The sequence below is a fragment of the Strigops habroptila genome, chromosome 4, assembly GCF_004027225.2.
Source record: "Strigops habroptila isolate Jane chromosome 4, bStrHab1.2.pri, whole genome shotgun sequence".
Taxonomy (NCBI): Eukaryota; Metazoa; Chordata; class Aves; order Psittaciformes; family Psittacidae; genus Strigops; species Strigops habroptila.
The window spans coordinates 7,581,947-7,597,644 of NC_046358.1; the positions used below are offsets into that span (position 1 = coordinate 7,581,947).

General features: G+C 43.4%; 1 protein-coding gene across 7 annotated transcripts in view; it reads right to left on the reverse strand.

Annotated features, from left to right (window-relative positions):
• Window positions 1-11,211: 11,211 nt before the first annotated feature.
• Window positions 11,212-15,698, reverse strand: part of RPAP1 (RNA polymerase II associated protein 1) — a 43,839-nt gene continuing 39,352 nt past the window's right edge. For 4 of the 7 annotated variants that reach the window (XM_030482962.1, XM_030482960.1, XM_030482961.1 and 1 more), the window contains 3 exons: window positions 14,895-15,071; window positions 14,159-14,215; window positions 11,212-13,394 (listed from right to left, as the gene is read on the reverse strand). In XM_030482962.1, the coding sequence (XP_030338822.1) occupies window positions 13,239-13,394; window positions 14,159-14,215; window positions 14,895-15,071 (390 nt within the window). In that variant the 3' untranslated portion in view covers window positions 11,212-13,238. The remainder of the gene's footprint in view (window positions 13,395-14,158; window positions 14,216-14,894; window positions 15,072-15,698) is intronic. The other 3 variants (XR_003990958.1, XR_003990957.1, XM_030482963.1) reach the window with 3 other exon arrangements.

A 15,698-nucleotide genomic window follows, 5' to 3' on the forward strand; every position in this document is an offset into this window, starting at 1 on the left:
AAACATCACACTGCACTCTGCATTTGAAACTCTCTCTACTCATTCAGAGGGTAGTCTTGTTCAGGGAAGTTTTGCCATGAGGCATCACTTGGATGTCAGCTCCGAATTACCTGAAGTGGTACAGCTTATCACTACCTGGATCCCTGGGAAGAGGCTGCTGTCTGTGCACACCCAAGCCCAGCGACTCCAATTGGCATTTTGCTCCTAAGGAGCCCAAGTTGACCTCTCTCAACCTCTTTTGTACAGTTAAGCCACGTTTCATATGATTTCCCCTGTTTGAATTCTGCTGTATTGATTTCTGTCCAGATTTCAAGAGTTTTAGTTGCCTCTATTTATCTGGTACACACAACACTTTCCACATTAGCAGCACCAGTGAACTAATGGGCTATTTGTTATTTCCCAGATCATTATTCAAAGCCTTGAACAGAAGAAGCCCTTCAGCAATATTCAATCTCTGCCCACGACACTGCTCCTCAGCTTCATTGCTACCATGTACCATTTCCTTACATATGCAGCCCTCCTGCTCACTCACAAACCATGTGATAGCACCTTCATGCATACCAGTGCAAATGCATTTTTCATTGCTTTCACTGGCTGCACACAAAATGCTATAACAGACTTCCAAGTGTTTGGGTTTCTTTCTTTCTGCATTTCTGCCAGGCAATCAATTAGCACCATGTTTTCCTTGGTAATTTTATATATATACACCACAGATATAGCAGTCACTGCTATGGAAAAAGTAATAATAAAAACTCTTAGTCCATAAACACTAGAATGAAGCTCAGTTTCTTATGCATTATCTCCTGCACATTCTCATCCACATCTCCTAATCCTGAGTTGGCAGTTTCAGGCACCTGTCTGTTTCCCTGGTTTACAGAGTGGCACACCAGAAGGGTAGGATGCTCCATGGCCAGTCAGGACCTGCAGAGCTACTGAATGCCCTCCCAGTAGGCATGTGTTAACTGGCCAGCTGGCTCCTACCAGACATGGGCAGAAATAGTAAAGCTGTTCTCTCAGCAAAGGCACTAACAGATGCCTACTTCTCTTCTACTCAGCCACCAGTTCCCATGAAACTCACAAGGACTTAATATATTTGCTTTCTGTTCTGTTACATTGGTTTCAAACTGACCTGTGGGTTCAAATGTTATTAGAGAAGGTCTGAAAGGCAGCAGGATTCCCAAGACCTCATTCCTGAAAGAATGAGGTCCTGAAAGAACCAGTCTAAAAACATATTTGTAACTCTGGGCACAAGTATGAAGTGGGAGAGGAGTGGCTGGGGAGCAGCCCTGCAGACAGATTGAGCCTGACGCTGGTGAGGCGTCAGGCTCAATAGGAGTCAGCAGTCTGCCCTGGCAACCAAGAGGGCAAACTGCACCGTGGAGTGCATCAAACACAGCACAAACAGCCGGTGAAGAGAGGGGATTATCTGCTGCATTCAGTGTTGGTGCAGCCTCACGTGGAGTACTGTGTGCAGTCCTGGGACGCTCAGTATAAGAAGGATGTGAGGGTCCTTGAATGTGTCCAGAGGAAGGTGCCAAAGCAGGTGAAAGGGCTGGAAGGGATGTCCCATAAGGAGCAGCTGAGGACTCTGGGTTTGTCTAGTTTGGAGAAAAGGAGGCTGTCAGACAACCTCACTGCTCTCTACAGCTTCCTGAAGAGGGGAAATGGAGAGCGAAGTGCTGAACTCTTCTGCCTGGTATCCCAGGATAAGACACATGGGAATGGTTCAAAGCTGTGTCAGGGCAGGTTTAGACTGGGCATTAGGAAGAATTTCTTTACTAAGAGGGTGGTCAACAGGCTTACTAGAGAAATGGTCAATGCCCCAAGCCTATTAGTGTTAAGAGGCAATTGGACAATGCCCTTAATAACATGCTTTAACTTGGTCAGCCCTGAATTGGTCAGGCAGCTTGTAGGTCCCTTCCAACTGACATAGTCTATTCCATTCTAACAGCAGAGTCCACAGGCAACAGAAGCAAGAAGGAAGCCTTTCAAGTTTGCTGTGCCAGCTCAGAGCTCCTGGACAAGTAGGTCCTGCTGATTTACTTTCCCCAGATGATTCAGAAACTGACTGATGTAAAACAGCAGCAGTGATATTTTTATTTTTGTACTTGACTTCCTTCTCCACCCACCTCTTCCAAAAGGACTGCTTTGCTCCTATGTTTTACTACAAAGCTCACGCATCCCTTGTCACTGCTGGTGCCAACAAAGTCCCTCAAGCAAGGATGTTCCATTTGACCTTCAGAGCCCATGAGTCAAACAGTATGGTATGACCACCTCACAGCCTGCCATTCATGGGCACATCAGTGATGAGTTACCCAGCCTGCCAGCTAACCATATGACTGCAGCATCCTAAATAGCTTCCAAATCAAATCAAGGGTAATAATGTATTGGTGACTCGAGAAAGAAAAGCCTTTTGTCTCTGAACAAATTTATTTCTCTCTGAAATTAAGACCTGATTTCAATTTCACCTCCTCTTCTGCTGCTGAAATGAAGCTGCTAAAAGCACAGATGACGTGCAGCAATATCCTCTTCAAACTAAACAAAACTTCATAATAAACAGATGGGAGGACTTGGTACAGCTCATTCCTTGGGCACCCTGAAATAGGAGAGTTTGGTCATTTTCTCCCATCTCAGATAACATCTGGCTCGGTCAGGGAGATCTTACTGCAGAGACACATTTCCTTGCTGCAGGCCAAACAGGCTCTTGACAGGAACTACATGAATACACACTTTCGTGCTATCAAACAACATTTCAGTGAGTATGCTTTTTGGGCAACATGGAAATCATATGGCCATATATAAACATGCATGCGAGAGGGAGGAAATCGGATGGCCACACCACATAAGCAAGGAAGTTGTGAGCTGGGTCCATACTCTATACCTCTGCTATAAAGAAAAACACTTGCTCAGAATAGTTGGGGGCCATGAGATGCTCTAATTTCCTCACACATGCCATTTCAGAGTGGAGCTACTGTACCACAAAGATTTTGCTTATATGATTCCCAGAGGTTTTTTTAACATGGGTACACATGGACACACAAAACAGCTCACTGGGAAATGTTTAAAGCAGGACTAGCATGGTGTACACACCAGCTGCATTTACACAGTTTGCTATGGCTGCAGGGGCAATGAAGGGCCTTACAGAGACATGGCCATGTAGACAGAAAGATGAGCTCACCCAGGAACAGCATTTGGAACTGGACACCCCCCTGAACACCCTCCAGGAATTAACTGATTTTCTGGCCTGGATCAGTAAGCAGTTCTCTGCATAGCAGCAAATGACTGACATACAAACTTGAAAATATTATTTGCAGTCTCACTTTGGCCTGCCATGAAAAGGGAAAAAAACAAATCAGAAAGATCCATCATAACTTAGAAACCCCTCAGGCAAGGAATATGGCAAGGACTAAAAGCTTTGATGGCATTTAGACTCCTGGCTACACAAATCTCTTCTAAAATAAAGCAGTCTCTACAATAGATAGTCAGATCAGACAATGACAGATCAGTAGTCATAAGTTCATGATCTTTCAGATGAGACATAAAACTGGGTCCTGACCTTGTGTGATCATTAAAGATCTCATAAAGCTTTTTACAAAAAGAGGGTTGTTAATCCCACTGGTCTGGAAACAATCCAATTTAGGTAACTACCTAAATCAATCTTACAGATTCATCTAAATACAGTACTCTGTTCTCCAGGCTAAAACAGCGTGCTGCATTTCTGTGTGCTGTAATACACGACTAAGAGAGTCCTCCCTACCTCAGCATTAGGCGAAGCAATCTTGGTGTCTGCACTCACCGCCACTCCTACGAGGGGGTTATGGACCCTAATGCTTGCTAAGGAACCTGGAGGTGCAAAGTGCAATGGATATGAAATTTATTACAGTGTTCAACACAGTTCAGTTGTCATTAAACCCTTTCCACACTAGAGTAGTTAGCAATTAAAGCTTCCCAGACACTGAGTGCTAACAGGTAAACTACAAATGCAGAAGAGTAGAACGTTTATGCCCTTGCCACTGAATAAGCTTATTGGGTAATATTCAAAGAGAGACAGGAACAAGACAAGGACAGCTCAATAATGCCTCTATTATAGCCACTGAACACATCAACGGTCAGCAAGTGAAACTATAGGTGGTCTAAATCAGTAAAGTTTCAAAACATAAGGATAGGGTTCTTTGATAGGCATTAAAGGAAAGCACACGGGTTCATCCTAAGCACAACTTCCAGCTTCCACCCAGGATGACTCATAAGCATGCCTCATTTTCAACACTTCATTACAAATAACATCACCAGGGTCACAAAACTCCTGGGGTTCACTGAATATGGAAATCCATAGGAGTGGATGAGAAGACAAAACCAAACAACAGAAGCATCAACTGTGCTATTCAGTAAGGAGTTAGTATTCTAACATTAATTATAATTATCTTTTAGGGGAATAAACCAGCAATAAAATCCTGAAGGCACATACAGCTTGAGCTACAGAAGACGTGAAATATGGATGTAGCAAAATAGTGTGGTTTTTTTACTCTAATTAAGAAGACAATCACATCTGTCACCAGAAAGCTTAAGCTTCGAGAGCCATAGTGTCTTAACACAGGCATGCCTGCACATGCATAAAGGAACGCCTGGGTCAGGGTGTGCCTCTGGATACTAACAGCGAGGGCTGGTTTTGAATTGAGCTCTCTATTCACAACTATCTGTCAAGGCAAGTATGTTGTCAGTTTGCAGCTAAATGAAAAGAAGAGCTTGTTATCAAAGCAGCACTCAATTATGGTTACTTACAGCACTTGCACCTCGTGATCCTTTGGCATTACTAAACAGAGGTTGTGATTCCATTCCCATTAAATTCTAAGAATAGATTTCCTGGGGAAAAGATCAAGGCTAGTCTGCAGATGATTTCAGAGATGTTCTCACCTGCATATCCCAAAGCAGAACATCCAAGATTTCTTCACCAGGAAAGCCTACTAGGTTACCATTACCTGGTCTTCACTATCCATTTGCCTCAACAGTCTCACCACCTAGCCAAAAGCCAAACACAACTTACAAAAAAGGATCCAAGAACAAGTTGTTTCTCATGGAGAAGCTTGCTGACAGCTCTCTTAACACATGTAACTTCCTGGTAAAACATTGTACGCTGCAGTAAAGAGAGCACAACCCCAGTAAGACTCACGCTCACTCTTTCCTGATCCTTTGACATGGGAAAAAAAGCTGGCAAGCCAAAAAAGCAGCAGTGAAGGTTAGCTTACAGTATGCAGTAAGGAGACTTGGGGAACATTTTCCAGTTACTGATTTAGTACAATTTGTTGGAACAATATGTGGTTACCAAAAACAGAGCCTGAACTAAACCACAAACTACATTTATCACACTCTAAAAACCTTTTTCCTATAACAATAAATTCTTCACAAATAGTCTGGTAAGTATGAACCAGAAAATATGAATTCCATTTTGGGTATGATTTTGACATCGTCACATTTAAATTCACTGTAGTATGAGAAATAGATACATCAAAAAATTGGGAAAACCTTTCCCATCAGAACAGCTGCTGGCTCAGTAATGGGGGTCTTCCATAACACCAGAAATTACCCTAACCTCAGGCTATTGGTCTTTCTGGGATGCACCATATTTCTCTCTAGTTTAGACCAGAAAATGCATTCTGATAAGTGTTCCTGGCAAGGGTTTAGTATGGCTATAAAATTGCATTTTCTGTTTAAATAAAGGCCAAGAATTCCATGCTAGCTGTAGGGCTTTTTTCTTCCATCTGCAGCTAGCTGGAGGAATTACCAAAATAAATAGCTATAGAAAGCAGTAAGCAAAGATTGCTGGTTCAAAGGGAAAGTTAGGCTGCAAACTTGAGAATAGGTTCTTAATCTCAAGAACATCTTAGAAGCAGAAGAGACTCATACGAGGAGACAATTTATTGTCCCCAAGACAATATTGACAGATTCATAAGAGAAGACAATTTATTGTCCCTAAGACAATATTGACAATTCCATACTAATTCTAGAGGAGCTCTGCAAAATGCACATAGGCACACCTGCTAACTTTTCCAACAGGACAGTGCTTGGCCTTCGTGGCACCAGTGCATGCTGAGAATGAAACCATTTGCCTCATGATGCACGGAAGTAGTTATTCACAGTCACTGCTGAATATGGACAACCAAAGTTCTGGATCCTATTTTTAACTTGCAAGTTGTACTGTTACAAAAAATGTAACATCCCCCCCCCCCCCCAAAGAGCTTCAGAGATGGCTATAAAATATAAAACTTGCTGATAAGAGCACATTGCAAAGAAGTACGGTCAGCAAGCCCATACTCTCATCCATAAATATTTTAAGCGCTCACAAAACAGTATTAAAGAGAGAAAGACACTAAATATATTTTGCATCCCCTTTCCACCCACTCCTTTAACAACGGACAGACAGGAGGAGCACATTGGCAGCTCCTGCCCAAATAATTTCATCGATCCAAACCTGATCAATCTTACAGCAGACAGTACCAAGAGGAAGAAAAATGAGCCACCATCTGTAGCATCTTCTGTGTGGCAGCACAACTAACATTTTGTGAGTGAGCTGACACTCACGTCAGAGACAAGAGGCACCCGACGCTTTACCAGAAACTTCTGTATCAAAAATAAATTTATTTTTGATATTTTGATACTGAAATATTGATGCCAGGAGGAGCAAGCTGCTTTTTTGTGAAGGATGCCAACAGTTGCCTTCACAGTTGCATAGCACACTTGTGTGGCCTATCATTCTATCATCACGGTATGACACAAACCAACCCCCCTCCAAAACTGTAATTCACTACCAGCAACACGCTACCTGAAGTTAATTCAGAGCTCTTTGCACTTCCTGATGCTCTGAAGATATCAAAGAGCCACCCTGAACATGCACTGTGATGGAAGCTGCTAACAAAAGCCCACTTTTTGCACTGAGGAGCTTGGAGTATTGTTTTGGAGACTTGCTTGTTCTTTTTGTGAGGCGAAAACTTACCGTGGAGGAAACAGTAACGGTGAAGAAAAGTCACTTGATACCCAAGCATCAATCTTCATTTCAGCAGACAGATCCAATAGACTAATTGTTTCAGTGTCATCAAATATCTGACAGACCAGACCCGAATGGCGTGGTGTTCTTAACACCACCTACACAGCAAGCAATATGAGTCTTGAAAGTACAATTACAGCCTTCTTTGCTGTAAGGTTTCTAAATGGGCATGTGACCTATGGACATCTGCCCAGACCTGCAGATGAACACCCCAAGAGACCTGAGCTTCCACCTCAAACTCAGCAGCAGCATCTTAGTTCTCCAGTTTAACTACTGAATTACTCATTTTTTTTCTGCAAATGGCCAAAAGAAAAGCAAACAGAGAACTAGAAGTTACTATGATGGGAGAAAGTTCAAAATAGAAAGGCAAACAGAGATGGAGAGGGAAGGAGAGCCTCGTGAAGGACAAGGGGAGCATGGAAGAAAACACAAGGGTAGTACTGGGGGACAATGAAGAGAAAGGGGGAACCACAAACCCCATGAAATTCCCAGAAACAATGGCTCCCGAAAGCTGAGCCACCCTCCACACTCACCGGCTCATTCAATCCTTGCCTTTGTCCCTCCCCAAAGCCTCACACTGGTCACTATGGTCAGGAGCAAGGCTGTGCTGTGGTGGCACTTCCAGCACATGCTTTTCCATTGCATGCCCCCTCAGTTACCTCAGGATGGGCTCCTCCTGCCTCCACAGCAGGCAGCCAGAGCACAGAGCCTGCCAGAGCCCCCTCAGTGCACCCCAGCCCCACCAACCACCCAAGTGAGGCCTCACGGAGGAGAGGACGAGCACAAGGCTGAGTTCAGCAACCCCGCTCCTGCCTTGGGGGAAGCGTGAGGCAATTGCCAGCGCAGCCCCAACACCACAGCGATCACCTCAGCCAGGAACAAGCCTTGACCCAACAGGAGCACATCAATCCCAACCCCAGCACACAAAACACGTGGTTTAACGCTACCAACCTGATTCCGGAAAGGCAGATAAAATGGACAAAACACAGTGCTTTCCTCCTGTGGAGGCTGCTCTGGCCCCTCCGCAGGCTCTGTGAGGGCTGGCGCTGGCCCAGGTGTCCCCTGTTACCCACCCAGTCCCGCAGCTGCTGCCCCTCAGGATCGGATTGTTCCAGAAGCTCCCTCAGCCACTAGCTAAGGCACTACCTTCAGGTTTTAGCACACACTGCCACAGACATGGCTGTGCTCTGACAGCAGTAACATTCCTAGGTCACACAAGACCTGTTTTTGTTGTGGCCAGGACAAGCTGCTGCTTCATAATGAGGATTAACATCAGTGGCCTGTTTTATCCTTTGTGCTAGATTGGGGTGGGGGATGCAGAGGGTAGATGCCCCTGGCCTTGTAGCCACAGAGGGTAGATGCCCCTGCTCATGTACCTTAGACTTTGTCATGATGTCCATACACAGAACTTTCTGGAAATAGCCATCATCCTGACCAGACTAGGAGCTAGCTGCTTGGCAGAGTACTACAGGAAAGTTGACCAGGGGCAGGATAAAGGATATTGCTCTGCATCTGCCCCAGCAGAAAATAAAGAACTGGACATGACTGGTGTCACTCTAAAATGTCCTTTGTTTGTTAGTAACCTGCATGCATACCTATTGCTCAGGGTCAGGGTGGCTGGAGGCTCACTCTGACACTGCTGATGCAGCCTCTGGTCCTTTTACACAATACAACATCGGTCAGGTTGAACTGGAGTTCTCTGTGCTCTCCTTTGGGCTGGGACTGACCAGAAATCCCCATAGAGCATGTTTGCAACAGCTGTTTTGAGACTCAGGATTACCACAAAAAAAGGGGGGGGAGAGCAGCACGCAGTGGCCTACAAGCACCACTCATCATGCAAACCAGTAGTTCTGAGAGCATGTCTTCACTGCGCATTCTCCACTCAAAGGTGGGAGGAACCAGTTTTTAAAAGCTACAGCAAAGGCCAATAAATTACCATAAAATTATTTATACAAGAGACATCAGAGGGCCAGCTTCATGAATGGAGAGCTTATATAGCTTCTGTAACTGAAAGGAAGTATGTTTTGACCCCAGATTTGATTATCAGCTGGAGGCAGCACCACTTCATTGAGGAGAGATTTCCAAAGAGAACTTTGCAGAACTAGGAGGGAGCAGAAGTGAGGATTAACATGCCTTTTCTGCTCTGCTTTCTGTCTAACACCAAAAGAAACACATTTGTCTGACCCGAAGCATATTTATTATAACACCCACATCTTATGGCTTGTTCTATCCATCTATGACTTCATTAGCAAAAGGTGTTTAGGGTTGGCCTGATATTAAGTGGTCAGAGAGAATGCATTAGTCTAGAAATGGATTATTAAATTCCACTGTCAAACTGACGTACTCAATAAATACAGTGGAATGCAAGTGCTTTAATCATATAATGCTTCATGTGTACTTTACTGTTGAAGTTCTTACACAGTGGGGTTTCAGTCCTGTTTTTCTTCCTTGCCTTTTCGCTTTTCTTCTGCCAGGCTTTGCCCTACCTCAGTGTGTAGTACTGCCAGCTACCAAGTTACCTACATCTTCTTTGGGAACTGCCTTTGCTCAGCAAAGTGAGCCCAGTCACCACATAGGGATCCTAAAACCAAGGAATTCAAACCACTCATGCAGTCAAAGGATCACAAATCAACTCCATTTCTTCTAGGTAGAAAAGGACATGCTTCCAAACTGATGGGAAGACTTTCCCCTTTCAAAATGCAAAGAAAAATTCAGGAGAATGCAGAAAACTGCTGCCATTAAAATTATGGGACACAAAACTGTGACAGCTTCACCATCTTACTTGCCAACTCAACAGCAATACGTGAAGGATTATCTTCAACTCATCTCCAGTCCAATTAACCACTTGTTTTTAAAACCGCATCGTTGCTGTCTTCCAGCAGAGCCCCCGCTGAATTTGTCTCAACACAGATTCCCACTGGATAACATCAGTAACTTGGATGAAACCAAGCGTTTCTAGTCAGAGGACCAGAAGATGTTTTATTTTTCTTTCTAAGAATTAAAAGACAGAATCTGTGGGGATTGTTTTTATTTGGTAGTTGGCAGTATTTTGTCTTCTGATCAGAGTTATCAGAGATATGCTGTTCTGAGCTAGAACCACTTCACTCCAGAAGCCTATCTGTGGGTCTTATTTCAGCAAAATTATTTCATTTGCAAAGAAATCTGAAGCTTTCGATAAGGAGTTAAGAAATCACATCAATTTTTGGGATGGTTTTCATTTTCTTCATCTCCTCGCTTACTCTGATCAGGATTAAACTGGTTTAACAGAACTGGGCCACTTTGCTCCTGCTTTAGACTGCATTCAGTTTGTTTTAAGCTTCCATTCATTCTACCAGGATTTCTCAAAAATGCTCCTGCTGGCAAAGCACTGAATGAATAATTCTTAGCAACCAGTCACGTCAAAAAGTATTTAATTCTCTACACTTTCTCCAGAAGTATATGCAAAATATAAAAAAATGCAGAAAATTCAAGCTAGGTTTAAGGGTTGGTTGTTTTTTGGATTTGGTTTGATCCCAATTACAGTGAAGCCAACAAAGGTGTGTTTAAACAAATAAAGCAATGCCCTCTAGTGTTCTGCAGAGAAATCTGGTACACGGCTGACCAAAGCCTTTAAGAATTCAAGTTTAGGATTGCTGTGCCACCTCAAGTGACAGCCCAAGTTTTGACAGCTTATGGCTCACAGGCAGCGTCCTTAAAACGTTCTGCACACAACTTTGCCCTGCAGAACTATTTGGAATCCTTTCCTTCCATCCACTGCTTACATCAGAATTTCATAGCAAAAGATGGAGGTGTTTTCCGAGCATACACTGATGGCTTAAAGGGCTTTTCAGAATCAGGCAAAAGCCTGATCCTTTCCTTCCCAGAGTTCACAAGTAAATCAAATCCACCACCTCCCTCATCATCCACAAATACCATCCATGGACAGCTTTTTGTCCTCCCACCTGTGGCATGTGACAAATCACATAATACCCACCCTGCACCTTCCCCAAGTACACACAGCATTTGGTACCCTGTGTTACTGACCCTCCATACAAGCAGGATACCTTTGGCTTGAAGAGCTCTCTTACACAGCTTAGTGGATTTCCTCACAGCAGCAGCATTCCCAAGATGCTCATAAATTGCAAACAGAACTATCCAAACTTAAAGATTTAAATAAAGGAGAACATTCTCAGTTCTGGAAAAACTACACAGCTATCAAAGTATTTATTTACACCTTGTACACATTACAAACTTTGCATCACACGAAGGACTGGGAGAGTTTTTATAACTGGAGGTCTGAAAAGCAAAAGGCAATGTTCTTGATGAAGGCTGCTCTTAAATGTCCTTATATTGTACCATCCATTGCTCTTGAAAGACAACCGCTGGGGTCTCACCATCTAGATAGAATAGAAACTTGAATGCCTTTGATGAAACTTTTAATCACATCAAGTACTTTTAAAATAATTAACAACCAAAATACCCATGCTGACCACTGTGCTTTTGTTACTTTCTGTTTGCCACTGATCTACAGCAGAGAGAAACCACAGATCAAAAGCTGAAAGGGGAAAAAAACCCGCACAAACACAAAAGAGTGGGTTTAATATAAAACAGCAGTTCCACCCATGTCTTATTTGAAATCGGGGGGGGGAAAGATGAAATAGTGTGTTTACTGGCAACCTAAGGGAGACTGGTACGCTTGGAAAACTGCCACTGCAAAGACAGCACCACGGCCAAAAATGCCTTATGCGCTACATGATTACGTAGGCATGCGAGGGGACAGCAACGCTTACTGTCAAGTGAAAGAAAGATACTATATTACGCTCAGACTTGCCGATCTTAAAGGTCTTTTCCAACCTAGATGATTCTATGATTCTATAAAATTGCTAGCTGGAATTTGTTTCCCATCTGGAACCATTTCAGCAATTACAAGCCTATTAACAGTGTTGCACACTCTTAACTAGGACATTCACCAGAGGAAGGTTAATACAGGCGTGGTTTCTTTGGAAGGAAGTTAGCTTGGCATATTTGATAGGTAAAGAGAGAAGCTTAGGTCTTCAGTCAAGGCATCACCCTACACCTTCCAGAGGAATTTATTTATAAGAACAAACCAAAATTAATAGCTCTAACCAGTTTTGTTCATAAAAATACATTCTTCAAACAAAAGCCTACCCAAGTGGCTGTAATTCTGCAGAAATTATTGGACATAAATGAAACATCCAGCGAGATCACACCTAGGGTGAATTCTGGACTTGCCCTGGCACTTGTGATGAGCCTTGCAGGGCACTGTATTTGTAGCCCTTCTGTCTGAGGCTGTCATACAGAATTTGGATGTAGAAGTGGGATCGAATTATGAATTTTTAAAATTAGGTTTAAGCTTAGGAACACCACTTTAAAATTCAAATTATATTCCCCTCTTCTCAGAGGGCAACTAATACATATTCCAGCTAAACAAGCAGATAGGGTTTTTTTCCTGTAATGGTGAGTGGTTACTGCCAAGCATCCTGCCCTGCAAATAAGTTATTTTTTATCTTGTTATACATGTAACAAGGGAGAAAAGAAAGTAGTTTAGAGACTATCCAAAAGACAGCTGAGGGAGGACATCCAGTGTTTGTAGTACTGCACTAGGAACTCTTATTTCTTAGAGGTCTGACACAATACGTCTGTGGGACTGGCTGCGTGCACAGAACACTGTCCTGGAGAAACTGCTTGTATATATATTTAAAAAATAAAGAGGCTTTCAGGATCAGCTTCTTTCCTGTTGTAATTTTATTCGCAGGGAATAGTGTGGGCAAAAGACCACTCAAAATTCAGGGTACAAAATAAAAGCAAGGAAAAGATCTGGGAAAGACACATATTGTATAAAAACCCAGTCTCCACCCTGACTGAACAAAATAGCTTTTCCACTTGTCAGTTTAGTCAACAGTCCAGTGCCTTTCAGACACATTCTCACCTTCTCCTGGAAGAAGCAGACCATCTGAAAGAGATGGGAGGAAAATGTTCCAGCATTCATCACATAGAGGCCACACACACCTATTGTCCTATCTTGAGATGATGTGTATTGTTCTGCAGGCCTGGGAGCATTCTACCAGTGCTTCACTCTGCAAAGATGCCATGAGTGTCAGGCACTGAAACTGCCTTAAGTGCACACAGTTTCATCAGTGAAGCACAAACTGAGCTCCTCCATTTGTCACATTACCCCACTTCTTGCACAAATGTTTTGCTACGAGACTCGTGCTGCTGCATTCTCCTTATTTTCCTTCTGTGTCACCATCTGCAGGTACTTCAGTCGCATGGGAGGGAGCTGCTCATAAAGGTCAAATCCCAAAGGGCTCTCTGCATTTGGCAGTCTGTAGTAGAGTAGGTGCTTTTTCAAGGTCTGAAGAAAGAAACAGCAGCCGTAAAGCATGTCGAAAAGAACCTTATCTTTTCCACTCTGCCTCCAACACAACATAGGAACCTGCCAGATAGTACAATTCCATTATCCCCAACATACTTAACTGCATCATCTTAATGAAAGAGGTATAAAAGGTGAATTTGTTCCAAGAAAATTCACTTCTTATCTGCATGAGAATTCCTCTTCTGAACACAACTCCAATGTCTCCTCAACAGCCCCTCACAATAACTTCTTGTCAGAAGCCCAAATGGTGTTTTGAGTGGGATCTAAGAATTTACCCTGGATGCTAAACATAAAGGGTCAACTGACCCAGCCCTGTCACACAAATGATAAGGCTTTGCAAGCTCACAGAGAAACAGTACATCTGGTTTGTTCTTTTTGGGGGAAGCATCCATCTAAGAGTAAAGGGAGATCACTGCTGGCCACCTACTCACAGTTGTACTAGAATCATCCCTTTAAGACCTCCCACTACCTTGATATAATGCTGCTTGGGCAAGAGGCATGGAAATACAGTAGAAGAGATTCATCTAGATTCCAGTGGGCTCAGTGTTTTGAGTGCAATTACTACAAGAACTGGATAACAGTATTTATAGGCATCACAGGTCAAAATCCTGCTAATCTCCTCTCATTCTCAAGTTAGCAAGGCAGTTAAACACAAATTTCAAAAGCCAAAGATAAATCTCTAAGAGTACTGCATCTGAAAAACTTAATTCCCAGTGGCACAGACTGAACCTGACAGATCCTACCTCATCCACCAACAGCCACGTCTTCCGCAGCATGCTTTTCCGAGCAGCATCCGTCTCCTGGGAACAGAACACATACTTTGCTTAATACGGTGCAATGCTGCTTTGACCCACAGGTAGCAGCCCAGCAGGACACTTTGTTCATTATGATAATGCTCCAAAGAACAGTTTGTTCCAGCAGAAAGGGCTCAAGATGACTATTGCGTGGATTTTGGCTCGCTCCTCCTTTCCCTGACCTGAAACTCAGTAGACTTCTTCACTTTCAGGTAAAAACATAGATCAGAGGTGAAATGCTAGCAGAAGTAATCATTGCTAGAGGCCCCAAGGCCATGGGAGGGCTTCTGCTTGGTTATTCAAGCAAGTGAAAGAATAGTCTGCACATTAAGATTGCCCCAGGCAGAGGCTAAATCTATTACAAGCTCTCTCTGCCTGATTAGGTCCCTCAGCCTCTCCACTTCATACTTCCCTATGTACCACAGCCCACGTTGTTGCTGACTTCAAAGGTTTACGTAGGATTGACTACCACTAATGCAAGTGCTTTAGGGTACAATGAACAAGAGCTGCTATATGTCTCATATGTGGATTCTCAAACAGCTGACCAACCCTCAAAACATTCACTTACAATCTTTGTTTTCAAGCCCAGGGTCAGTGATTCACCACATGCCACACCGGACCCTTGTGAAGATTAGATGCAAACCTCAAAGCTTCCAGCCCTGAGGCTCTGCTATCCATTACCTACCTGTGTTGTGCTGTCCTGGGAGAAAATAAAGGTGTTCACATGAGCCACAGCCACCACATAAAGAACAGGGCAGCAGCTGTGGCGCAGCGCCCCAGTGACAAGCGTTCGGAAGTAGAGTCGCAAGAGGTTCAGGTTATCCTCGGGAGGGGAAGTGTATCGCTCGAGAGGTACAGGAAACTGCAACAAACAAAGGCAACATTACAATTTTTGTCAGGGTCTAAGTAATGAGGGGAAGTTCATTACCCCAGGGTGCCCTTCCCCAGCTGTCTGTGTGTGCACTCCTATATAACATGATACACCTCAGTGGCACCACCTCCATGTGGAGCAGCATTGTACTGCCCACACTGACTAATGTGACATGCCTTTGACAAAGCATCCTCAAGACTTATTCAGCTTTACAGAGAGATGTTTTACCAGTGAAATCACTGCAGTTGCTTTTTGGCACAGGTAAGAAGAGTGGTTTCAAAGGGAAGAGGCAAAGTACTTTCAACAGCACCGCATCCCACTAATGCACCAGAGGCTTACGCTGATCTGTGCATTTAGGCAGAAAAGGAAAGCAGATATACGTGCCAGATATACTTCATGTTTTTAAGTGAAGTTTCCATCATTCTCCGATTTCATTGTCTAGCTTTGAAAAACAGGTTAGAAAAGCTTATAGTAACAACTTGGTTTTGTTTGCCTCTCCCCTCTCCAGAAGTCAAATTTTCGCTAAGTTCTCTAGGGCTAAAATTACATATTTCACTTTGAAGCATCTTCTTTGCAGGATTAAAGACAATTATTGATTTTACTCCATTCAAAATGCAG